The 26753-nt window shown below is 38.5% G+C and overlaps 1 protein-coding gene across 1 annotated transcript in view; it reads right to left on the bottom strand.

The window, feature by feature from the left end:
* Window positions 1–26753, bottom strand: part of ABCD1 (ATP binding cassette subfamily D member 1) — a 1029542-nt gene that overhangs the window by 685473 nt on the left and 317316 nt on the right. The window contains exon 2 of the mRNA XM_044080111.1: window positions 12934–13114. Within this exon, the coding sequence (XP_043936046.1) occupies window positions 12934–13114 (181 nt within the window). The remainder of the gene's footprint in view (window positions 1–12933; window positions 13115–26753) is intronic.

Here is a 26753-nt window from a genome sequence, read left to right on the forward strand (position 1 = left end):
TGTCCTTCCATGCGATATCCTATGGGTCAATAAAAAATCCTATGTACATCAATGAGTCTTCAATGGCCTGAAGTCTATTTGTATATCATCTATGCATATATCATTATTCTCTGTGTCATATAGAAAATATCATCATTTTGGTGAATAGGGTTTTATAATAATTAGAACATTTTCACCACACAGTTCTTCTCATAATGCATCTGGAATTGATTTTTCCTCGTCAGATTAAATTTGAGGGTGTTCTCTTAAGTAGTAGTTCTAATAACTCAAAAATGACTGGACTGTGTTAGACGTGAATTTATATAATATATTATTTCTTAACCCTTTCACCTTTTTTAATGACTCTTGATGCATAGGTGGAATAAACTTGGATTTTCTTTTTTAAATTTCTAGGTTTGTTGATAGCATTATTACTGGATGTGATATATACTTAATATTTATTAGTTTTTTTGTTTATGATCCAATATTAAAGCAGATTTAGTTTAACTTTATATACTTTATTTTCAATATAATTCCAACTAGTCTAATTTGGGTGGGTTGGTGAATTTCATTCCTTTGAGACATCAAATAATATCAAAAAGAATGAATAGAATTTCATGTCCGATTATGATAATGTCTCCTGGTCCTGTACACGTATTGAGTGATCATATTTGAATTTTTCCTGTCCTGGTACTCGGTGACACTCTTTCACGTTCAATGCTGATTGTTCTCAGCTTTACTCATGACAAAATTAGCCCTAGAATTTTTTTGAAACTTGGGGGGACCATTTCACATTATTTTTCTTTGACTGTAATGAAACTTGGACCTTATTTCAGGGAAAATGAAGATGGGTGGTAATTAATATTGGTGTATTGGTGCTCTCTGTTCCCACCATTGTCTCTCCAATTGATCTTTTCTGGTTTTTCTTCCCTTCTTTTTCAAAATGATATTATGTACGTACATATCCATCATTCCTATGCATACTCTTTAAACCAAAAACCTTTGATTTCGATTCATGGTTATTTGGATGTCATGATTATTATTCATTATTGATATGTACCCCATTGTAACTTTTTATTTGATTATTCTCTCTATGAACTTTCCTCTGATTCTGAAATTTAGAATAGATTTCTATATACATTCTGAATTTTCATTTTATTTTTTATCATTTTTTAGGGGAAAAAAGTATTTATATTTAAATTCATTAAAATTTTTTTTAAACATGTAACTACTAAATTAATCATTCTTACTATAACTTAATTCAAATAAAGTATATAAACTGAGTAAATAAAGGAGTCAAATAAAATGTAAAAATCATAACATAAATCTTTAAGTTAAATCAACTTTAAAAACCTATTTATATCCATAGTCCATCTAGATTCTATTATCTATTTATAGTAAAAAATGTCCATCTTGTTATCTTTAAATTATTAATGATTTAAAGTTTCTCAATAAAAGAAATAAGACAAAATGAAGGACCACAATAGGGAAGTAGGTTTTAAAATAATTCAAAATTATAGAAAAAAAAATCAAGCAAGTCACAAAAAGGGTTTTCAAGTAGTCATCTTGGACAATGTGACTTTTACTTGACTCTCGCTCTTGTATGATAGCCAGGTGTGACTTAGCCTGATCTTTGCCTGACATACAATTTATGCAAGTTGTTTTACACTTCTTCCTTCCCCTTTTCCTCTTATTGAAAGTTGGAATCCTGGAAATCAAATCTGAAATCAAAAACTGAATGAAGTCAGATATGCCTAATCTGCTCCCGCCCTATAAGATACAGATAGTTTTAATAGAATTTAAAAATTAGAATTGGCATCCTTGACCATTGGGTATGTCTAAGGGATCTAAGAGAATTGACTGGCCACTTGTTAGAATTATTTTTTCTAGAATTACGCTAGAAGCTGAGGCTGGCTTGAACCATTAACAGATGCAGTCAGATGCAGTCTGTGATTGAAGAGTTGACTGTGTTTGATTGCGTTGATTTCAATGGTCTCTTCTCAAAGCAATAGTAATGTTCACCGCCTTTTAACGCTAATAATTCAGCTTGCACACCGATCCATTCGTGACGTGAAATGGAGAGATAGCGTGATAGGGCGAACAGACCCATGGGTCTGGGTCTAAACAGATAGAAACAACTGAAAAAACCAGCTGTCCTGGCCTATAACACCATGGCCAAATACAAACATTCTAATTTTATACTCCTAATCTGGTTTGAAAACTATAATGACAAATTTTACATTCTAGAATCTACTTTATCCATTCTAATAATATCGTTTTCATTAATAACATCACACTCTTTAATTGTACCACATCCTATGGTCCACATCACTATCCTAATTATGTCTTCTAAACCTGCTCTAATTATGTGTTTCTTAAATAAATCATTTTAAAGTGTTAATAGTACTGAATATTCTAATTTCATATGGGCTCAATATGCATCAAAAATAGGAACATAAATTCCTAATTTTACTACAGTTAAGGTCATTTGTAATGCATTCAATATGTGGAACAACATTCAATCCATAATGGATTTGAACTGTAAATTTAATTACTTTAATTGTTCTACAATTATATTTTCCTTCCCCTAATTTTAGAATTGTTTTCCCTTTCCTTAACTAACGCCTTTCTTTCTTCAAGCTAACTAGAATTTATTCCTTTCAGTAATAAGAGATAATGCTAAATAATATTGTATAATACTTCATTCCTTGTCTTAAATATGGATAATTCATCCTATCTATCATAAAAATAATCCTATTATATATCTGCTAAACATCCTTCTTGGGTGATTGCTGGTATATCTGTTTACTTATTATTCTTTGATGTTTGTAAATATTCGCTTTATATATTGAAGCATTATTATTTCTTTAAATATTATTGTATATAGCCCCTTAAACCCTTTATTATCTGCTAAAATTTAAAATTCAAAAGTACAAATTAATGTATAATGTACCTTAGAAATAATTCAATAATATCTTTGTACCTATTAATAATATATAAATGTCTCTTCAAAATATTTAAATATAAATAATGTTAGGTATAATTGTACATAAAATTCCAAAAATTCTAGTAATATATAATATAAATAGCTACCAAGCTTAACTGTACTTTATCATGTTCACAGACTTAAATATAATTGGAATACTCAATTCAATTTAAAATATTCCATTTCACTCTATATATTTTCCCATGCTTACCCTCATTATATTTTTGTTTAAAAAACCATATTTTTGTCAAACCTGTGACATGTTTTCTAATAGAGCTTTGGTTAATTATATAATTAAATGCTGAAAATCCCATTCTTACCAAACATAAATCTCTTTTTCCAAACATTAATAGGATATTTCTAAAAAATTTTAGGAATGATGCCATATATGTTATAAATAATTATATATGTTTATTATAAAATGAAAAATAATTGTTTGACTCCATTTAAATTTTTTGAATGATTGTAATAAAAGAAACAAATCTTTAAAAATTTTGTTCTTTTTATTCTTTAATATCTTTAAATAATTCCTCTTTAAAATGATCCCCATAACTTTAATATATTCATGATCAATATCCTCGGATATCTCTATCTATGGATAAAAATTCTATAAAATGAGCAATAGTCTATCGATTATTTATTTATCTCATATATATGATATAATCTGATAAATCTGTGTGTCATACAAAATATCATGTATTTTGGTCATAGATGTCACGTGTTACTCATTACATTCCACCCCTTTGTGTTGTCCGGGTTTCATAACATATGATATTTTCTTCGACATAGTTCAATTCTTATAATTTTTCGATGACGTTCTGTAACTTTATTATGACTTTCATGTCTGACTATATTGTTAACTATATATTAAGCAGCTACTAATAAACAGCATAGCAGAATATAGCGACTAAACTTTTCTTTTCTTCGACTTTTGACTAGTAATGATATTACTGGACTACTGAGCTTTGATAGCATTTTCGTAGGATATGATTTTTTATTTTTATGTGATAGCATTTTCTGTATTTTTGTGAGTTTTCTTATTTTATTAAATTTACTCTTAATTTCTTAAATTTAGTATTGAGATTGGGTTTGGGTGGTTGGAATGAACTTCTAGTTTTTTAAATGTGATTTGAAATGAATTTTGTGAATTATAATGTAATTTATATATATATATACAAAGTGATGGTGTGAAAGAAAACACGATGATCCCCTATAAGAATTTTTGACATCCTGTCCTGATAATGAACTCTTTTTCTTAGTTTACTCATGACTCTTTCTCTCTAAGAATTTCTAATACTTTTTAGGGTGCATTACAACCTTAAAATTTTTTTCTTTGAAACTTTGTCATTGTTGCTTTGAAAATTTGCATTCTTTTGAAGATGGGAATTGAAGATGGGGTGTTCTGGAATTGTTGGATCCACCCATTGTACCATGTCTCTCTATGCTCTTGTGGTTTTCCTCTGTCACTTCTTTCCCAAAATCATTCTTATGCCCCCCAAAAAACAGTCCTATTACTATAAACATAACCTAAAGCCACTTGAAACATATTTGCATGATTCTTGGAAAATATGTATGCATTATTATTATGATATTGGATATATTCATTGTGGAATTTGTATGAATATGAATCTTATGAACTTTTATCTGATTTTATTTCTTTATTCTGAAACAGTTTTGAAGAATAGATTTGATATAATGAAAATATAATTTATATTTTTCCAAAATTTATCATTTTTTCAACATCAGTAAATTCATTAAAAACATGTAGCTTAATGTACTATCATTACTATCATAATACTTGATATAAAAAATTTAAAATACTAACATACAAATCAAAAAAATAGTTGGATACTCAATTAAAATAACAGACACAATCAACTCCCATTGGAACTTTAAAACAAAATTTTGAAACCTTCAAACCAAATTCTAATACTATATCCATCATATTTATATTAATGATTAATTTTAAATTACCAAAAGAAAATTCTAAAAAAAAAAAAAGATCCACAAAAAAGATCCACATAAGACGTCAAATAAATTATTCCCAGAATTATTTAGGTTGAGTTTAGCATCAAAGTCAAAGGTTTGCAAGTCAAGCATCTTGTACAATGTGACTTTTCGTGAGGAAACTGGACAATTGGATACTGTCTGATTATTAGAAATGGACTCTGTTCAGTTGTGTTGCCTGATATACAAGTGCCTGATTCCTAGGTTGTTTCCTCTCTTTTTGTTTTCCTCCCTCTCGTTGGAAATCCTCCTGGTCTCAAAATTGAAAAAAAAAGAAAAATCAAAGATAAAAGTGATGCCTAATCTTAAGTTGAAGGCAAATTAATGAAATTAAGCAAATTAGAGAAAGCATTTAAAGAATCCTGAATGACCCATGGGTATGGAACAGGAATGCAAACTGGAAGAGCCAAACTAGAGCCACTTGTTAGAATTTAACATTTAACATTTGCTGCGTGGCGCGGCTGAACTTGCTGAGCTGCACAGTGCAGCAAACAATGTCTGAAGAATGATGAAGAATTGAGATGTGATTCAATATTAATGTCTTTCTAATCTTCTTCTAATAAACTAAATGGCTCAAGCAGCATTATTAACGTGGCTAATTTCCATTCACATTATGAAATTTTCAGGAAAGAAATGGAGATTCAGCGGGGCTTAGCCAGACTCCATGGGTCTGGTCAAAAAACAGATAGAAATGCCAAAAAAAACCAGGCGCAGGAGAACTACTGAACAAAAGATAGCACACACTGAAACCCTCTGGTCTATGGAGGCTTTACAATTCTCCCATGTGAGGCTTACAATTCTCCCAACCTGCTGATAACATTGGAGAGTTAAATTAATAGCAAAAAGATGTTTTATTCCAAAATAACTTTACATGGAGTTTAGCACTTTCACTCAATCAACTGAGCTTCATCAGAACCAACTCAAGCAGATACTGTTACAATTATATTAACTTTTTGGCGCCAAAATTCGAAAGTTCTTAAAGTAACAAATACATAATAAACATTGAACATAAAATTACTACAGTTAAAACTTCATTTTTATACAACCATAGTTAAAATCAAGCTGATATCCTGTTATAAGAGATGTACATTCATAACATCATAATATGATCAATACACAAAACATTATATCAGTAAAACCTATGAATGTTAAAATCTGTACACAAAACATTAAAATTTTTCTTTATTTCTGTAATCAACAAATGTATGTTGCTCTGTGTATTAATATTTCTAATTCACAACAAACATTTAATGTTTGATGCTTATAGCATATATTTGATACTTATAGCATCATTTAAACCTGGCTCATGTGCTGCATCTGTATAAATTTGCCACCAAGCTTCCTTATATAACAATTGTTCCTTATAATTCCCACCCCTAGTGTGTATATGTACATTATCAATAATTCCAAATTTAAATGTATGTCTCTCACCTTGTTTTTTAATGTGCCTGTATAGAGCATTATTCTCATTTTTTGTTTTAATACTGTACAAATGGGAATATATACGTTTGTTAAACTTCTGCTCCGTTTTTCCTTGTATAACGGCTAAAAGAATGGTAAAGGTGATGCCTAAATTGCTAGACATTGTTCAATGTGGTTTTGTGAAGGAGAGGCAAACATTTGACAACATTAAGAGAACACCGAAGATCCAGAGGGAAGCTGAATGTAAGAAAATACCTCTTTTGTTAGTGGATCTTGATGCAGATAAAGCATTTGACAGAGTATGCTGGAAGTTTATCAGCAGGTCAATGGAAGCATTTGAATCCCCTTATAATATTATAAGGTTGATTAGGAGGATATATGAGAGACTCAAAAGTGAAAATTAAAGTTGGTGGGTTCCTCTATGATAAATTTCAATTTGAGCAGAGGAACCAGTCAGGGGTATCCTCTTTCCCCTTGGTTATTTGCACTATATTTAGAACTATTGGCAAAGAAAGTAACATACTCATAAATTCAAGGATATAATTGTTATAATAGTCAAGAAAAGTTTGCTGTACTTACAGATGGTATTATTTTATACCTGATAAAACCAGAAAAGGACATTTCAGTGTTGTGGAAAATTTTGAGGTAGTATCAGATCTATTTGGGATACAAAATTAATAAAGCTAAAATAAAGGCAATAGCTATAAATTATGTACCTACAAACAAATTGGTTCAGCAAAATCCATATTTATGGAGACATGATAAAATGAAGTACTTATGAGTATGGATTCAAAATGATTCTGGTGTGGCAGCTAAGGATATGTGGGAAGAGACTAAACAAAAGATAATAAAGAAACTGAGAAACTGGAAAATCTGTTATATGGATATGGACAGCAGGATACAAGCAGTTAAAATGCTTTTAGTTCCTTTAGTTTTATACACAGGTCAAGCATATTTTTATCAACCAGAGGAGAAGTTGTGGATGACAATTAATAAAGAGCTGAAGGGTTTCAGAGCTACACAGTGAAGTGATGATGAAACAGGGGGGAAGCTCAAGAAACAAGAAGAGACTGTGATTTTGGATGCAGATCCTTAAGGAAAATAACAATAATCATGCAGAATACTATATTCATAAAGTAGCAGAAAGTATTCTAAGAACTAAGACAACATAGAAATGGAGAAAGGAGATTCTGCCGATAGGGAGGACTGCAATTAGGGGTACAGACAATAGGGAAGAGGGGCTAAAGGAACAAAGTTTTGGGAGCAAATAATTAGAGAGGGAAAGGTAATAGAATGGGCATTCCCTATCAAGGACTGATATCAGAGTATAGGCAAAGAGAAAGAAATAGAGGGACCCTAAGTGAAAGACCAGCACTGGTAGAGTTTTTAGTAGAATCTAGAACAGAAGCTGCTGTTAAGAAAAGAATAATTAGTAGAGCATACAAAATATTGCATGACAACTGTAACAATCAATCAGAGAAGGTTAATCAGAGAAGGTTAGAAAGGATTGGGAAGATATATTGATAAGCAATTCACAAATAAACAATGGAGGGATATAAGTATTTTCCCACATATGCAACAAAGTCTAAAAGATTTAGGATCTTTGCTTGGATGTGTTTACATAGGTATTTTTGTGCCCCAAGTACATTCCATAGCATCATAGGAGGTTACTAGGCTAATGGCCCTGGGGCCCTTACAAGCCTAGCTAAGAGTTTTTTCCCCAAAAAAGAAACCTCAGTCAGCACCTGTCACCCCTGTCAACAAGGGATACAGGTAGAACCCCTGGGACAAATTTATGATTTCCCATCCACTCATCAAGGTTGGCTTGAAGAGGGTCAGCAAGGTACTCTGTTTGACATGTATGGGAAGTCTATTCCAGAGACGGGGCAGCCTCTGGGAGACAAACCTGTCTCTCCAGCAGGTTTTGTTGATGTCGCATATTAGATATAGGCCTTTTGAGTGGGTAATGCGTGAGAAGTTAGACTTACAGATATGGAGCATCTCTAGTAGGGCATGGTCCAATATTGCCTTGTAGGCAAGACACAGATCACCTCTGAACAATCTGTATGATACCGAGTACAGTGATGTGACAGAAAATAGGGTGCTCAATGAGTAGAGTGAGAGTGATTTGAGCCTGTCTGCACAGGACAGGTGCTGGAGGCCATGGGTTCTCTTTGTGAGGTAATTCTGTGGCCTTTCCAGTTGGTGCAGGTGTTTGAGGAGGTACATACCAAACGGGGCAGTATACTCAATTATTGGCCTAATGAGGGAGGAGTACAGAGAGGTAATCACCTCCATTTTTTCTGGATGCAATCCCTTTACTTATGAGATGAACCAAGTAAAAGGCTTTTCTGACCACTGCCGCTACATGATGGTCGAATGTGAGACTGCTGTCAACCTGAGTACCCAGGCCTCTCACCACAGGTTGTGTACTTAGGGAGTCGCTGCTTATGTGGTAATTAGTAGGGAGAGGTTTTTTGCTGAATAGTATGGTAATACATTTTTTTGCATTTAGCTTCAGGCCATGATTTTGTCACCAGTCATTTGTTGCTTTGAGACTCTCTTGCAGTACGTTAACATCATCTGAGGAGTCAATAACAGCACTCAACTTGCAGTCATCCACAAACTTGGTCAGCCACAGGCCTTTTGTCTTTGCCTGGACCTCTGAGAAGTAGATGTCAAACAGTAGGAGTGCCTGGACAGATCCCTGGGGAACACCACTAGTGACAGATCTGCTGTCAGAGGTGGCGGCACCTATTTTGACCTTGTGGGTCCTATCGGTGAGCCAGTTGGCCACTCACCTGATGAGACAGGGATTTACGCCAAGTTGTGTTAGCTTCTCGATGATGCCTGAGTGGGGTATTATGTCAAAGGCCTTGGCCAAGTCAAGATAACCTGTATGTACTGACTTTCTGTCCTCCAGAGCCTTGGTGACAGTCTCAAAAAGTTCAACCAGATTCAGCAGGCAAGATCTGCCCTTGACGAATCCAAACTGGCTGTGGTCAAGTGCTTGGAGACTAACTATGTCCTTGTTTATGACATCCTTAATAATAAGCTCCATGGCTTTACAGATCAGACTTGTCAAGCTAATGGGGCGATAGTTTCCAGGGTCAGTAGTGGCACCACCTTTATGCAAGGGGATGACAATGGTAGTTCTCCACTGCTGGAATGAAGCCTGTACTTAGGCTGTGGTTGAATAGAGTGCTCAATGACGAAGCAAGTTCTTGCTGGAGATGGTGCAGAACACAGCCTGGGATACTATCAGGTCCCATGGAAGCTGTGTTCTTTGCCTTGAATAGGGCCTTTAACACTTGATCTATGAAGATGTGAGGTGCAGGACAAGTATTGGGGATGTCAAATGGGGTAAAGTTTGCACTGAACCTATCTGCTAGCAGTTGGCTAAGTCAACAGGATCATCGTAAGTGGTATCATTAAGTACTAATTCAGAACAAACCTGGGCTTTGGCATGGAGGTTCCTGTTTCCCTTTGTTTCAGAGGCTAGTTTCAATTCATAATTGGCTTTGGAAATTTTCGCTAGTGATCTAATATGCTTGTTGAGGCTGAGGAGAGAGTCTTTCCAATTTGGAATTTGCTCCTTTTTACCCTTGTACAACAGTTTTTTTTTTCCTTTTGTTGTAAAGCCTGTTAATACAGGATGTCCACTAGACAAAGAATATTTCCTCAGATAGACAAAAATTGGAGGTGTGAGGGGGGAAGAAAAAGGTAATTGGGAACATATTTTATGGGAGTGTAATGAGTTAGTAGACTTTATACATTCCCTGCAGACTGCCCTGTCAGAGATACTGGGTGAACAAATTGCTGTAACTAAGAAAATTATTTTTTTGAGCTAAGATACAGAATTGCAACTGCCGAGACATAGTAAGGCCTTGCTGAGTCTAATCATTGTGGCTACCAAAAAAAGCAATTACTAGAAAATGGAAATCAAAGTCTAAACCAACTTTACTACAAGAAGTGAATATAGTAACAGAGGTACAACAACTGGAATTGGGATCTTTAGAAGAGGGTAGGAGCCAATTACATAGGAAAAAAACTGGGAATTGTAAGAACAATACATGGAGAGCAGGAAGGAGGTTTAAAAGAAGGCAGGGTTTGAATGAGCTATTTAATGCCTGATTGACAATGACTGGATAGATTATAAGTGATATATAATGTTTGCAACTACAATTATGTAAATATGTTTTGTATAAGTGATGTATAATGTTTGCAACTAAAATTATGCCAACATAGTTTGTTTTCATTTATATAAACGTATGATTGTGTATGTCATACGTGGTAATTTAATAAAGATGTTTCTTGTTTAAAAAAAAAAAAAAAAAAAAACTAAATGGGGAAAAGGTTTGGGTAGTTCCTGACACTCATGTAACACTGGTAAACCATTCCAAATTACCAAGAAATAAAGTAAATAATGTCAAAAGTATAGGGGTTGTTTGTGTACAACAATAATCAGGATTATACACAGGTGCTAAAAACAACCCTCGAACATGATTATCTGGTTGGGCTAGTAAGTCTTTACTACTGCAAAAGTTATGTATCCGTTTAGCCTAGACTAAAATTTCCTCTAAGTTCTAACTTGATGTACACATTGGCAAGGGTATAAATCATTTTGCAGAACTTGTCTACAGCCTTAGACTCCTAATACAGGGGCACAGAATGCAGATGGGGTCTTTAAGCCCTAGACTGGAATGAGAAGATAACATGGAAATGAAACTTGGGACGCCAAGTGAAAAGGACAATGCACTGCTCCAACAAGCAGCAATAATAGCAGTGGTAATTACTATCTCAAAGAGTGGGATAACCCAGAACTCCTCCTCCTTCTCCAGATATTCAACAAGATGTCTGGGGAGAACAGGGAAGAGTAAGCTTCTGTAGGGTAGATTTGATTTGCCCGACAGCTTTGCTAAGGAAGGAACATAAGAACGGAGCTAGCAGGAGATCAGAGGATCTGTCAGAGGAAATTTTGTCTTCACAGATTCAGTGAGATGGTTGGGGATAGAAAGTATTCAGCCTATTTAACCAAATAAAACATGAATTAATTAATTAATGGATAAATAAATCACAGACTTCTATAGACTGAGCACTAAGCCACACAACCCATTTATCAGAGACAGCTTGGATCACATAGTTAAAGAATGCTGAATGATGCACTAAGAGTACAATAGTATTGTGCGGCTTGACAGTACTGAGGCTTAAGAGTCCTGTGTCTAGTCCATTACCAGCATAAGGTTCAACTGCTGAATGGCAATATCACAAACTCCTACAGCCATCTTCCACTGCATGCTGAATAAGTTTCCAAACTCCGCAACACAAATAAGGAAAAAACTCTCTAGGCCTAGTTCAAGACAGCCTGAATGAAGCCCCGGTCTTTGCCAGTTAATTATTCCCAATGTGGCAGAAAGCTAAGGGAAATGATCTGCTGGATTTGGCATCAGACCCATTGACATGTCTTGAGAAGTAAAGAGCCCACTCCTCATGCACCTGTAGGATCAGCTTGTTCCACTATCAATGTGGTGCTCTCACTCACATATACAAGTGTTGCAGAGCATCTTTTTTGCTCTGCTTGTGGTTGTCATCAGATGACCAACAACATGCCAGCTTTTTCCTGGGGATGGAATATTCACATCCATATGCTGGGAGATGAAAGCCACAGCAGGTGCAATGGTCTTAAAAGGAGATGCAGACCTCAGATTGAATCTACACTCTGCATTTCTTACTTTATGCCATTCAAGCTCATGTTGCATTCCCTAGCATGAACAAATCTGGTCTGTACCTGTACTGCCCACAGCACCATCACCACTGTTGCTAAGCACTGAAAAACTTTAGATAGTCTCTTCTGCTCTGGTGGGTCATGCGTTTGAACAGTACTTTCGTGAGCCACAGAAAGACTACTGTGGGGTACTATCTAATGATCTAATAACCACAAGATCCTCTGGTAGGTCTGTGTTTTTCAGACATTAAACATGAGAACTTTGCAATGACACAAATTATAAAATATGAAATGCTTGAGAAATTAGAAAGAACTGTGAATTCTATGCATGTGTACATGCCTAATCCTAGATGCAGGTATCTTCTGTCTTGGCCAAGTCCAAGACATGCACCTTATGAATGGTAGTTTAAGATTTCACAAAAACACATAGTGACAGGTGGTAAAACAAACATAACATTAAATATTCCACAAATTATTGAGGACCACATGAATTAAGATCTTGAAGTGATATAACTATAGTTGTTTCCCTTTCTTTGCCCACCACTGTTTTCTGTTAAGTACGTATTCATATACTACTGTTAAAGCTGTTTTTCTGAGCACAGCACGTGTCCTTATTCCTAAAATGTAAAGTGACTTTCTAAGGTGATTCATCTGTGTACAGCAATATCACAGAAAAAACAAAAGTCAGATATGATGTGTGTATTATTTAAAATGTAAAGTGTACAAGAAGCTATACCAGGAGCAGACTAGCAAGAGATGATTTGGTATAGTTTTCTGTTTTTTCTTTTATTTAATAAGCATGCACGGTACTTACCACTCTCAGAGTATCCAGTGGCAGTAATAATCGGCACAGCTACCATTACCAGCCCAGAAGCACTCCACACATACTTCATAAGGAACTGTTCTAACATCACATACCAGAGCCGCTCAAACAGGATCAAGTTTATTTGTGATGCTAAATCCTTATAACAGTGTTGGAGAAGGGAAAGTTCAACCTAGGAAAATGCAAACAAAAGAAGAGAACTGTCAGTAAAACAATGAAATTTCTGGACAACGTATGGTAAGACTGGCAGGTTCCTGAGGAGTAGATACTAAGCAAAGAATATAATGCCTGCCAGTTTTGACAATCTGCCACAGATTAGTTGAAAACAATCGAAATTGTAACAAACCAGATCAAACATCATAATAAAACACAAATAACAACGTACTTCATATTTCGAAATATGTGACAGGCACAAGAGACAGAGGTGTATGACATATGCTTATATGCAAGTTAGGGATGCATTGCTGTACAACTTGAGATAGCCATCAACTAATTTTGTCACTCTGCCTTCTTTTTTAATAAACAGCATCTGAACTTCTGGACCTGCAGCTGGATTATCAGCAGCATTTCAATTTCACTGCAAAATTTTCTGAAGGATATTTGACACACAGAGGGTCAAGACACTCCCTGCCATCACATATTTGGTAGTGGATACCCATCACAGAAATAAAACTAATCATTCATTAATTCATTTATTTAACTTTGTTACAAGGGACAGATGCTACTAAACTTCAGAACTGAGCCCCTTTATAGACATGGATCAATGAGAAACGCTGCAAATACAAGAAATTATGCATTACACTTTGCTATAGAAAAAAAAACTGAGAAAATATGCAATAATGGTATATATTAGTAAAAGTGAGCAAAAATGTTTACATATCAAATTCTTCCATAATATAACATTTAGAAAACACAGATATATTACATTTATAATGTACAAAATCAAGCGTCTAATTATTGCAGTCCACACAGTAAAGAAAACCAAAGAGCAACAGTTGTTTGTGTTTTAAGGCAAATAAATACGTGATCAAATAAATTACTGTAAATTAATTCAACTGAGTCTATGTATGCACAAATCAGGAAGTTGGTGGGCTTTGAAGGACAGACAGAAGGTAGAAAGTAATAACAAAAGGAGGTGAATTATTTACTTTGATAGATTAAAAGCAAAGGTGTAGCAAAGATGTTTGGTGCCCAAGGTGCAATACCCATTTTCTGTGCTCAGCTTTTCCTTGGCCACTGCCCCCAGCTCAGTCCCAGCTTCTCCAGTGGTAAGGCTAGCCATGTGGTGGCAATAGCTTTCTTCTAAAATACTTGAACTGTAATATTCTAATTAGAGCTGTGACGTGGAGGGGGGGGGGGCTGGGCATTTTGTGTTTGATAGCAATGCAGAATAAATAAACAATATTCACACACACACACACACACACACACACACACACACACACACACACACACACACACACACACACACACACACACACTCAGAAACCTCTCAGTACTGGAAAAGAACTGTACCATAAAGCAAGATTTAACAAACAATATTAACACACACATGCACGAAAACAGACACTCACACAAACAGAAAACTAATGCTATTGGAATCAAACTGTGATATAAAGCAAGATGCGGTATTTTAGAAGGCCTGTTGAGACCAACATTTAACACTATGCTACTGGATTAAAAAAGATGGGTCATGCACTGATAACAACACAGAGTGACTGCACTGACAAGACTTAGTCTGATATACTTGTGCATGAGAGCAGAGGCAGTCAAGAGTGGAACTGTGATATTTTCTATTGCACTTTAGAGCAAAAGAGAATTAGCCATTATTTAAAAAAATGGAATACACATTGTTAGCAACACAGTGCCACTATACTGCAACTGTGACATAAAGCAAGATTATCTGTGGAGGTCATTTAATACTGTTATATAACATTTAAAAAAAATGAGATACACAATGTTAGCAGCATAGAGTTACATGCTAACAAAATCCTATTATGAATTACTGGTTGATGGGAAATGGGGGGGGTCTTGACTGGGGGGTGTGACATTTGAATTGCGCTTCATGCCAACAAAAAAGTAATACAGAACACAGATGCTTATTTTCAAGTTATTACCTAGCAACACATCTCTCAGATGTCCCTAATTGTCAGGGACTTCCCTGATTCTGGCTCAAAAAATTGCTCCCCCTTATAATCCCTTCTAAAAATCGTCATTTTTGTGAGAAAAGGTGGTAGACTACACTTAATAAATAATGACAATAACTAGAATTACAGACTTCTTATACTTCAGAAAATACACATTAATTCACATTCTCTTAATCTGTCAACTTCACAGTTCAATAGAACTAATATTTTAAAAAATCCCGCCTGCCATTGATCATACTTCTCAACCTCTTAGTGGAAGAAATCTGGATAAAGCCAAAAATTAATGAAGGGGATGGTGACAAAGGGACACATTTTAAATATTTCTCTTGTTGTAATAAAAGGCTTTATGTCACCATGCATTGTTTAAAGGCTAAGAAATCTGAAACTCAAATGTCTGTCATTATTTAGTGAACACGTTCCTGACTGATTTGCCAGAAAATCACAAATTTTACAAAGAACAGACCAAAATACGAAGCAAAAATCTGGGTATTCTGCGAAACTCTGGAGAGTTGAGAGGTATTCCCATTATTATTTCTGAAATTGTCCCCGATTCTAAGGATAAGTGAGTAAAAGCTATAAGTAGCAACTCTCTGTTTCTCTCCCTGTCTCTGGGGGTGGAGAGAAAAAGAAAGATGAGAAGTACAGAAAGAGAGGGAAAGTTCTATGTTATGAGCCATGGCAACATGGGGGCAGGAATCTCTATTTTCATGACTGCTTGGGGGTTAAAGAAATTTGAATAAACATTAGAAAAAAGCCCAGACTTTTCTGCTGATAACTCCCTTTACAACCCAGTGCCTGTGCAGCAGTCCCATCCGTCCTCCCCTTCTTATATTTCTGAAGAAAAGTAACTGAAAGTGTAAAGATGCTAGCAATAAAATATGTGTGTGTGTGTGTGTGTGTGTGTGTGTGTGTGTGTGTGTGTATATATATATATATATATATATATATATATATATATATATATGTGTGTGTGTGTGTGTGTGTGTGTAAAATACTCCGGGGTTTTCATTTAAAAAAGTACAAAATTGATTTTTTTTTCTCTCTAAGACACTATATCAGAGGTGATGGCATAAAATGCTCTGAGTGCTGTACTTACCTCTTTAAAGAGGGAATACTTGTTTTTCGGTAAAATGGCCATTGTACGCAACCCCAGGCTATTTAAAAGAGAGGCTACTAATCCCAAGTCAGAGAAGACAGAAAAAGGTTTCAGAGGAATCTTGAACAGTCTGTAAACAGTAGAGTGGAGACCACGGTACCATCTATAGAAGGACTAGATACCAAAGAATAGACCTGGTGAGCTTCATATCTGATGTGAGAGCATAGACTGTGATTTGTTTTTGGTTTTACTCAGCATCAGTAGACCACGGAAGTTTTTGTTTGTACCACAGAAAGCATCACGTTTTTGTTTATACCAAAGAAAGTCCCAAGTAAGAGGATTAAAAAAAAAGCCCCCAGATTTAATAAATTCCATGTAGGCATAGTATAGAGCCTACATGGAAATTACAGTCTCCGTGTATGCGGTTCCCCCTCAGTAGCACACCATGCATATTAATGATGGTACATTGCTGAGGGAGAGGTGTGGAACACAGTTATTGAATCAGTGTAGGGAGTGTGTCACTAACGGTGTCCGCAGATGAGTAAAACACCCCCTGCACTTTCCAAGTGCATGATAGCAATGCATTTAATTTTTTTTTTTTTAAGTTTGCGCGGCACGGTGTGCAGCAAATGACACATACCAGACATCTAAAAATAGAAACTGGATACATTTAATTTATGATTCAAAGGTCAAGTTTAAGCATTGGTTAGCAGGTTTGTGTGGTGAGGTGCTTAGCACTGTTTAAACTTAGCTCAGAGGTATATGTAAATGTACAGCTGCATTCCATATATCCACGTAGTCAAGTGGATAGAGTTATGGTCTTATGTGCAGTAGGTGTGAGGGTTGAATACAGGGAAGGGAAATGAAGCAATTATTTTTGAAATATAAATTATGCCAATTATTTTTAAATCATTATCTTCTGCACTCCACTAAGCTTTGCTAAGCCTTGCTAAGCCATAATAAGCACTCCTTAAACAACCTTTGCTTAGGAACTGCTTGGCATTGCTTGGTGCTTAATTGGTTTGTCCATTGCTAAGCACCGCTAAGTACTGCTCAGCTCAGCTGCACTGGTTTGCATAGTGCCAAGCACCGCATTTTTTAAAAAATTGCCCAATGGTGTGTACGGGTGGGAAAACAGGCTATATTAAGCGAAACAGGTGGGAATACAGCATAACCAATTGGAGTTTGAACTGTGCAGGAACTATGCCAGGCACTGTAGAGGATGCATGCTTCCAGGTGCAGTTGTGGGGCATTCTGGAGTCCAGGGTCATGGTTGGACTGGTAAAAGACCATGATGACTGGCTGCTGCAGGGACAGTTCCAGGGCTCAGAGGGCAAGGTGGATGCCTGGGACCAGCTGGCACACGATCTCACCAGTGCTACAGGTATCCCCACGCAGGTCTGTCACCACTATGATGACCTGAACCGTTGGAAGAGGGGTCTTCTGGACACCTGGGTCCAGGAAGCTCAGGCTGGGAATGCCCCATAAGTTTGTAAGTACTGTTAGCATCGTTTTATCAATACCTAATCTGAATGTTTTGATAGACAGGTATGCATAATGGTGTGCTTCTCTCCCTACAGCTGCAGAGGAGAGAGCTCTCAACCTAGAGGCGAATGCAGGGCACTTGGCCAGGTTGCACTGTGACTGGGATGAATACAGATTAATTTGCAATCTATAGTCAAATAAGCAAGAACGAGTAAAGCATTAACTGCCAGTAGGTACATACAGTAAAGATTTGTATATTGCAATAAGTGACTACTGCCAACTATAGTGCAATAAACAGGGAAGACTAAAGCATTAACCATGATAGCATAAATGAAATAAAAAGTTTCAACTGCAATACTTGTGGAATTACAACTGTATTGAAACACCTGCATTTTATCGACTGTTGTGCAATAAAGACTTGAAAGTATACCATTAAGTGCATGAAGGTACCCCTAATAAAGTTGTGTTGTGCCATATGTGCTGAATTAGGGCTGTTTTGCATGACATCAATTATGACAACTGCTCTGAAATAAAAACACAAAATAATACCACTACCTACCTCGAGGTACAGCTAATAAAGAGTGTTATGCAATAACTGTAGATTCACAGGTGTAGTACAAGAAATGCATTATGACACCTGTTCTGCAGTAACATCTGAAGCAATACTAGCAACAACCAAGGTATAATATGTATACCAGGATTTTCTTGTGTTAACCATTGCATTTCAGCTATATGCATTCATGCTCCAAGGTACAGTGCTGCAGGCAAGTATGACAGTGTAATAGTTGTAGACCGCAAATATACTGTAATCTGCAGCTGTATATGGGTGAGCTAGCCAACCCAATAATCTGATATGGTTTGTAGACTTTACAGATATTTCTATCAACTAACAGTATATTGTGTACACCTGCATTGTATGTAGTAATGTATAGTTTACCTAGTATCTCTGTCATGCATGAATCTCATGCATGTGTGTTCAACTGTCACTGCAGTCTACTATAAAACTGCAGTATTACTACCAGATTATATTTTGTTTCCAGGTGAGATCTAGGTAAATATCAGTCAGTCAGCAGTGGCTCAGTTTGTCAAATGCTCTGTCTCAAGTACATTTTACCACACACAGACCGGGGTTCAAATCCAGTGCCATGTAGTAACAATTATTACCGAATCAATTTTGCATTGAAGACAGATGTTCTCTCCACAGGAAATACAGGTAAATGGGTAAAGTAGCCCTTATTATAAGTAAAGTGTGTGTGTGTGTGTGTGTGTGTGTGTGTGTGTGTGTGTGTGTGTGTGTGTGTGTGTGTGTGTGTGTGTGTGTGTGTGTGTGTGTGTGTTCAGATGTAACAGACTGTTAACAGCATTGACCAGGAATGTGATAAGACTTCATAACATAAAGGCAAAAAGTACAACAGTAATAAAAGAAAATAAAACAAATGAAATGTGAAATCTTGGTATGACTGTATGCCTGGAGTGTTTGTGAAAGTTTGCTGAAGTTCTATTCCCATACCTGCCAAGGACGGCACGATAGTTGTGCACTCTCTGTACTGTACACATACATGTCTCTCAAGTGTCACACTGTCACGGACTGTCATTAGTGTTGTGTAATCCCCCTGTCATGGATGATTATGTCAATAGCACAATCACACTACATCAGTCCACAGTACACCTAGGTAGTGATAAAGGCTCACCTGATGTGTAAGTATTCTCTGTAGATGTGTACCTGCAGGTGTTACTGCTTGTCCCATACTGTCCCATGCGGATAGCTTGAGAGGTATGTACATGCACTGTTAAACATAAAGGAATGACAGACCTGTAGAGTACATAGTAGTACTGTGGTAAACTATATAGCCTATACTGGTATTAATGGAGTGTATTTCTCCCTCTCCCCACCCCTTATCTTCATCTAAATTTATTATTGTTATACATTGGTTATGGTTTATTATTAACATATGTTGTTCTCTAAACTTTATTTTGGGACATGTGTTTTATTATTGTTGAATTACCAATATTGTTGGCCTTATGCCATAACTGTTACACGCATGCTGTTAATATACTGACCGTTATGTTATTTACTGTTCTGTTCCATATAATATGCATTGATATCTTAATGGGATTGTTCTGTTCCATATAATGTGCATTGATATCGTAATGGGATATTTGCAATGTTCTGGCATGCTGTTATATCTAACAAAATGTTTGGTCATAACTAACCTATACACATTGCTACACCTCTATCACCACAGCACTTCAGGGTAAGCCGGTTCCTGTTGATCCACCTACCCTTCCTCAGCTGGCCATGGCAACAGGTCCTAGCACATCTGGGACCCAAGCTGATGGTGCAACCCCTGCTGTCCCTGCACCACCTTTGGGTGGAATTGCCTCAGGGGATGTGGCCCATCCCCCCTGGTAGCAGTGGCAGAGGAGCAGTAGTCACCCAGGATCAACTACCAACCATGGTGCACAGGACTGTGGATAGGAGTTATGAACAACTCCTGGGCCAGATTGAGGGCAGACTTGACAACCTGTTGGGGCCTGGTGGCCTTGGTGCCCAGCCTCCAGCACAGCCACCTTCGGGGCAGTGAAGGAATAGTGTTGACTGCCCATGGGTGGGGAGCACAGTCATGCTCCTGCCATCTGGAGGCACATGCATCTCTGATTCCACAGCACCCTCCCCATCCGAGGTGTTTACCCACCTCATGTGTCACACACTGCCCCTGTATGCTGTCTTGTCTGTCTGCAAATGCAACCTCTCCTACCCAAAGTACCTCCCCACACATACCTACAGCCCTTCCCCAATATTCTACTCTCTTCTTAAAAAAAAAAAAAAAAATGGGCACCAGTTCCACAAAAAAAAAAATCGCCCCATACATAGTTCTCCATTTTGCACGTGTCCACTGGACACAATTAATTAGATCGAATTGGCTTGGCAACACATTTATGTCGTCCTCACCCCTCTCTCTGGGGTTTGTGGGTCCAAATTCATGTACAAAGTCTGTAAAAACTGCACAGCTCTTGCTGTACAAGAAATGGAAAGCTATGGTCCTTTCCTACACCCTTCCTGCACAACCCTACTTGCCTTACAGTATGTTTTCCCCTGCTTGTCCACATTTTACCACTGTCCTATCTCCCCCTTTTCTTTTCTTTATTAATTTGTAGCGTGGGTTTGCACAGTGCTAAGTGGCGCAAACCCACTTAAATGTGCTTAAAAGTGCCTTAATGATCTTATGTGTTTCTTACAGTGTTAGGCACATCTGCAAAATAATCATCCCTGCCACAGCTTGAATCCAGGCCCCTGTCAACTACAGCATAGTACATTAGCCCACTAAGCCACTCAGCTCTGAATTAAAACTATTTCCAGCAAAATATACTGATTGCCACTGACACACTGCAAGTATATATAATGGGAAAAATTGGAGTGTACCTGGAACTGTGATGCAAACCCTACACCAGTACACAGCCAAATAAATAATAATGGATGTACATGAGGCCTGGGATAGCAGGCATACCTGTCAACTGCACAGATTGTTGCAGAATTTCCAGAGTTTTGCCCCCTATTTTGGCCCAGTTTTCATACAATTGTATTTGTCTGGCAAAGTAGTGGCAAGTCATTAAAGATTGAGGTTATAAAATCATGACAGACTTTGAGTTTCACACTTCATACCCTTCAGAAAATACATGCTAATGCAAAACCTGTTATTCTATCAACATGTTAAGTTTGTAAGAGCAATATTTATTGATTGACCCCATTTTTGGGCCATGGCCCCACTTTTATTTATGGCTTTGTCCAGATTTCTTGCTGTAAGAGGTTGAAAGGTATGATAGCAGGTAATTGTTCCCTTTTATCAGCAACATCTTTAAACACACCTGCTAAGGCAGCAATGACAATGTACATATGTACAACTGGCACCCTGCTGCATAACAACTGCCCGTGAAAGCCATGCACATAATGATGGATGCAGACATGTGTGACAGACTGTATGTATGCACATATATCTGCAAATACACCTGCCATAGCACTGACTCAGTAGCTCAGTCTGTTAAATGCCTTGAATGTAGTATATTTTGCCACCCACAATCCTGGGTTCGAATCCAGTGTGTTGCACATCAATTACATTCTTGTGAACACAGCAAGTAATGACTGACTCATGCATTTTTAACCCACACAGGTTGCTGCCACTGCATTAACTGTTACCCATGTTTGCAAGTCAAAGGCCTGTAGGTAGGGACACACTGCACATATTTGTATAGCCAAACTATATGCCGCCTACTACTCTATGACTGGCGCTGTTACATAACAGATGTACCTTACACACATGCCTCAAATGGACTGTAAATGGTACCCTTACCCTGGCTCTGCTGAGACGACACAGCTGACACTCCTGCCTCAGTTATAAGTACAGCTTACTGTCCTCCAAAGAGTTCACACTTCCCCCCTATGTGTCCTAGCTAGCTGCTACAGACCTACCATACCTCACAACTCCCTAGAACAAGGGATCCAAACACAACCATATGTAAAGGTTGGGGGTGCAAAGGTCCAGCGAAAGGGACATGTTACACAGTTTGGCCCTACAAAGATAGTGAGCTGACAGAATAGTAGCTACTGCATCAGTATGCATAGTCTGACAGGTATGATGTCTGACATTCACAAGTCTCCCCCTCCTTAATGACCTCAACCCACAATGTTTACCACTGAACTGCCAGATAATCACAATGTCATGGGACAATGGCCAAACATATCATACAAAACTGTGGACACACCTCAGAAATCCCAACAGTGGACAGTATCTGTACCTACCCTCTGTGATACTGTAGTCTCCACACCTGACTAATGTCAAACTCAATGAGCAAGAAAGGGGCCAAGGTCTACATGAAGGCCTTAAATATTGCACTGTGGTGCCATGTCATTGGCTAATGAGCATGCAAACCAGCTGTTTTGGACGCAATTAGCAAGTATGAACCACAGATTGGTGCACAGGCAATTAGCTGTTAATGAGCATTACCTACAAAAGGCTAGCAACTGCTTATGGGGAACATGTTTGCATGTTGTTTTGCTCACATTTTCAAGCTATTTGAAGAGGAACATTTAAAAAAAGGTGTACTTCACTCTACCAGGTATGTAATAGATGTCCCCATATAATGAATGCAGATGGTAGGATGGAGGTATGGGGAATAAGGATTACAACAGTAGGCCTGTCAAACATCTATGGTATTGACATGTTGGTGATACTCAGCTGTCCAACAGCTACAGGCATGTCTTTCCACTGTCCCTGGTTTGAGTCAAATCCCAGGTCTGCCCCTGTTACTCCCTCCTACAATGGTCGGCTGTTGTAGAAAGCTAATGGAATCTGTGCTAGACATAGTGACACTAAGTAAGGGTGTACACTCTTGTAACATCAAACGATGTACTGTCATTCACAACCTCTCAGTCTGTCAAAGCCACACATAAATAGTGCTGGCATTCTACAGGTGCCCCTGACTGTCCCTGATGTACCCTGGCTAGGTCATTGTTTTGCTGACATTTGTCCGTCATTGGTTGAGAGCTATGGCTAACATACCTGTTTACCCCCTACAGCAGGGATTCGTTCATAGCCATAAGTAATGGGGGGACACAGGCCCATCCTCAGTGACGGGGACACATATTGGCCATACAACATAAAACTATGAATACACTAACAGATATTACTGTAACATTCATGTTTTCAGAGGGGTTTGGCATGTGATAGCCAAATTCCCTATTGTCTGTCAACAACCATCAATGAATGGCCCACTATCTGTCAGACATCAACATGATTGCACCAAAAGGAAAACATTCATGAGGCATATGTTCACAGTCCATAAACATCTGTGTAGTGGGGAGGTGAGATGCCTACAGGGAACATATACTACAGCAGGTTTACATTGCTGTCTGTCGTTGTGGCACACTGCTGTTGCTGGACTGACCCCATACAGTTGTTGCAATATCAAACGGCTATTTGTCTGACAGTGGCTGTATGATATATCAGTGGGAGGCTGCCCATAGGGGACACACCAAAGTAGACTGCAGTGATGGGTGTAGAGACAGAGCAGAATCTGTCACGGCACACAGGGACATGCCCAGTTTTGCTTCTATCTTGGTGACAGCTACACATGTAGTATGTTGACAGACTGTGGAGGATGAAGTGTGAGGGAGTGGTGGATAGTGCATGCCGTTTTGGTTGTGCAAGGTCTGTACAAAGTGGTTGTCCATGTATTTGGTCCTATAATGTGTACCCCTCTTGTCTTCCAGGAACAATGTATCACAGGAGGCATCTCCCGTTCACAGCTACTGAGAATGCTATTATCCTGGATGACTTCAGACTGCATCACATTCTGCTTTCAAGGGGATGACAACATTGTTACCAGTATGCAGCATTGTGGGGGTGATCTTGTCAGGGAGGTTAACCAAAGTGGACATCAGGACAGGACCTATGAGCAGGTCCAACACAGGGCCATGGATATGCTCAATGCCGCATGTCAAAGGACAGCTGCTGTGGCCAAGGATGATGCTGCCACTGTTGGAGGGCCTGCAAAAGAACAACCACTCACAGCCACAGAGGAATTCCCAGCAAACCTAGAATCAACATCTAGCTCCCAGGAATCCCATCATCCCATACATCCTGGAGGTGGGTGCCACAGCATCCGCATCAGAGGAGCATCCGTGTAAGCTTACTTTGTTCACCAGTGTAATACTGTATCGGTCATTGTGGCAGGCTCTGCATACCAGTAAATGGGTGTCAGGTGTATCTGCCTTGGGGGGTTGTTTTAATGCACAGTTGTGCACACATACTCAGAATTTCAACAATGTAGGCAGTATCATATTAGCTGCTGTATATGTGGATATATGCACATATTACCCTCTAACAGTGCAACATTTGGTATTGCTGACAAACCCTTTCCCTCACATTTTTATAGGTACGTCAGGTGTGGCTGGAGTCTGTGGTCCTGTACCTGGTAAGTGTGATATCATTGTTTTATGGCTTATATATACTATATGAATGTTATGGACTGCCATTTAGCACAAGGCACAGCAGTTATGCTTAGCCAGAGTGGAATAGTTGTATGTTCCATATTGGAGCAGTTCACTACAGCGCATGCAATGGATTATCACAGCTGTGTATTTGTACAAACACTAACACATTTGCAGTTATAGTCAAGAAGACATACGCAGCCTGCTATACAGAAGGCAATGACTCCAGGATGCCTGTTCATTCACTATAGGGAGATGGCACATACCTGTGGCAGTGATACCACAGCAGGCATATCATTCTCAGGCTAGGTGTACTGGGTATTATGTGTAGTTCTATTACATACACTGTCATATTGCATATCCCACAGGTGTAGTGTACTGGCAACATTCACTGGATGTAGCTGACGTGCATGTTAGAAAGGATATGTCTTGTCTATGTATGTTATTGTATGTTTGTGCATTGTGCATGAGATCAGTGATGAGAAGATGTGTGACCAGTAATGCAGTTGTGGCTCCTCATCCATATGAGTCTGTGTGGATTACCATACATAATAGTGCAGGCAATAATGTACTGATTTTGTCTTCCTTCTCACACATGAACGGGGGAGGGTTTGGAGTCTGTCCCCCTCACAACCTGATGTTAGTGTCCCATTGTTCTTTGATGATGATGGTGGCCATAGTGAGGCACAGGTGGGGCTGTTGGGAGCTGAATCTGTCCCAGAGGTTGACATCTCTCTTCTGCCCCCATTGTCCCCACACACAGTCAGTATGCCCACACATATCCAGTCCCCAGAGGACACAGATATTGGACGGTCACAAGGTGTCAACACTGAACAGGACATTGTGACAACTATGGCATTAGTGACTGTAGACAATGGTCATAGGCAGACAGCTGGTGAGGTCCCACACAGGCAGATTGACAGGGGGGCTTGAAGGAGGACTGCTGTCCATCCATGTCCTGTCACAGGTGTCACATCACGCATGTTTGGGACCGTGGAGGTACAGGCATGTATCGAATGCAACACCAGACAGATGCTTAGGGTCATGGATGCAGCACAGTCTGACATCCGTGACTACCTCCACCGCATTGGTGACGCCATGGATAGTTTCATGATGTAGTGGACAGATGGTGGTCTGAGAGTGTCTGTCTTTGCCTGCACATTGTCTGTGCTGGAACATCTGGTTGGGGTAGGGCATTGGGAACATGGACATAGGTCAGCAACACCATCTGCTGAGAGACCATGTGTCTCTGTACACTCATGCTCCCATAGTGGCAGTACCTCCAGCACTATACAGAGAAGTGTGCTGTCCACACCACGATGTAGCAGGTCATGGGCATGTGGACCTGGGTGGTCCAGTGGAGGACATTGGCCCAGCAGACAGCAGTCACCTTCAGGTACTAGCACAGCATCCGACCTTGGGTGTGGTGCTGCCAGTGCCACTCCTGACAGAGCAGGTTCCAGTGTTCATGGCCGGAGATGGTGAACTGTCCACTCTGCTATGTACGATCCACAGCTGTCCAAAATATACAAGTGTAGGGCTAGCACTGGGCTTGACTGTGTACATGCACACCCTCAAACATCACTGTCACATGCAGGTCACCATCAGACACACACATGGCACCTCTCCTCGACACATCTTACCAGCACCCCTTCCTGACTCACACACATGCTGCCAGTGTACAGCCTAGGCCTCCGTCACCCCCACACCACACCCTGTGCATGTGATGATACCTGTGCCACATCCCTTCCATCCGTGTAATCGATGCAGGGACATGCAAATAGGTGTCTGATGCACAGGGTGATTATATTACTTTCAATGTAGTTGTGCAGCACAGTATCATTATGCCATTGCAGGTGTTGTGGGCCACGACAGGTACTATGTGCTAGCATGTGTCATGACTAAACAGTAAACCCTGTGTATCTTAGGTGCATGATGTTAGACTGGTAGTAGTGTGACAGAATGACAGGTGTCTCACGGACCTGTGTATGTTTCTGTTCCAGGGGTTTGAGTGGTTATTCTATGGAGAGATGGCAGCAGTACAGTGGCACAGGATGGCATGGCAGCACAGTAGACATATGATGTCAGCAAGGTA

This window comes from Protopterus annectens, chromosome 8.part0 (assembly GCF_019279795.1).
Source record: "Protopterus annectens isolate FY-2018-M chromosome 8.part0, PAN1.0, whole genome shotgun sequence".
Classification (NCBI taxonomy): Eukaryota; Metazoa; Chordata; order Ceratodontiformes; family Protopteridae; genus Protopterus; species Protopterus annectens.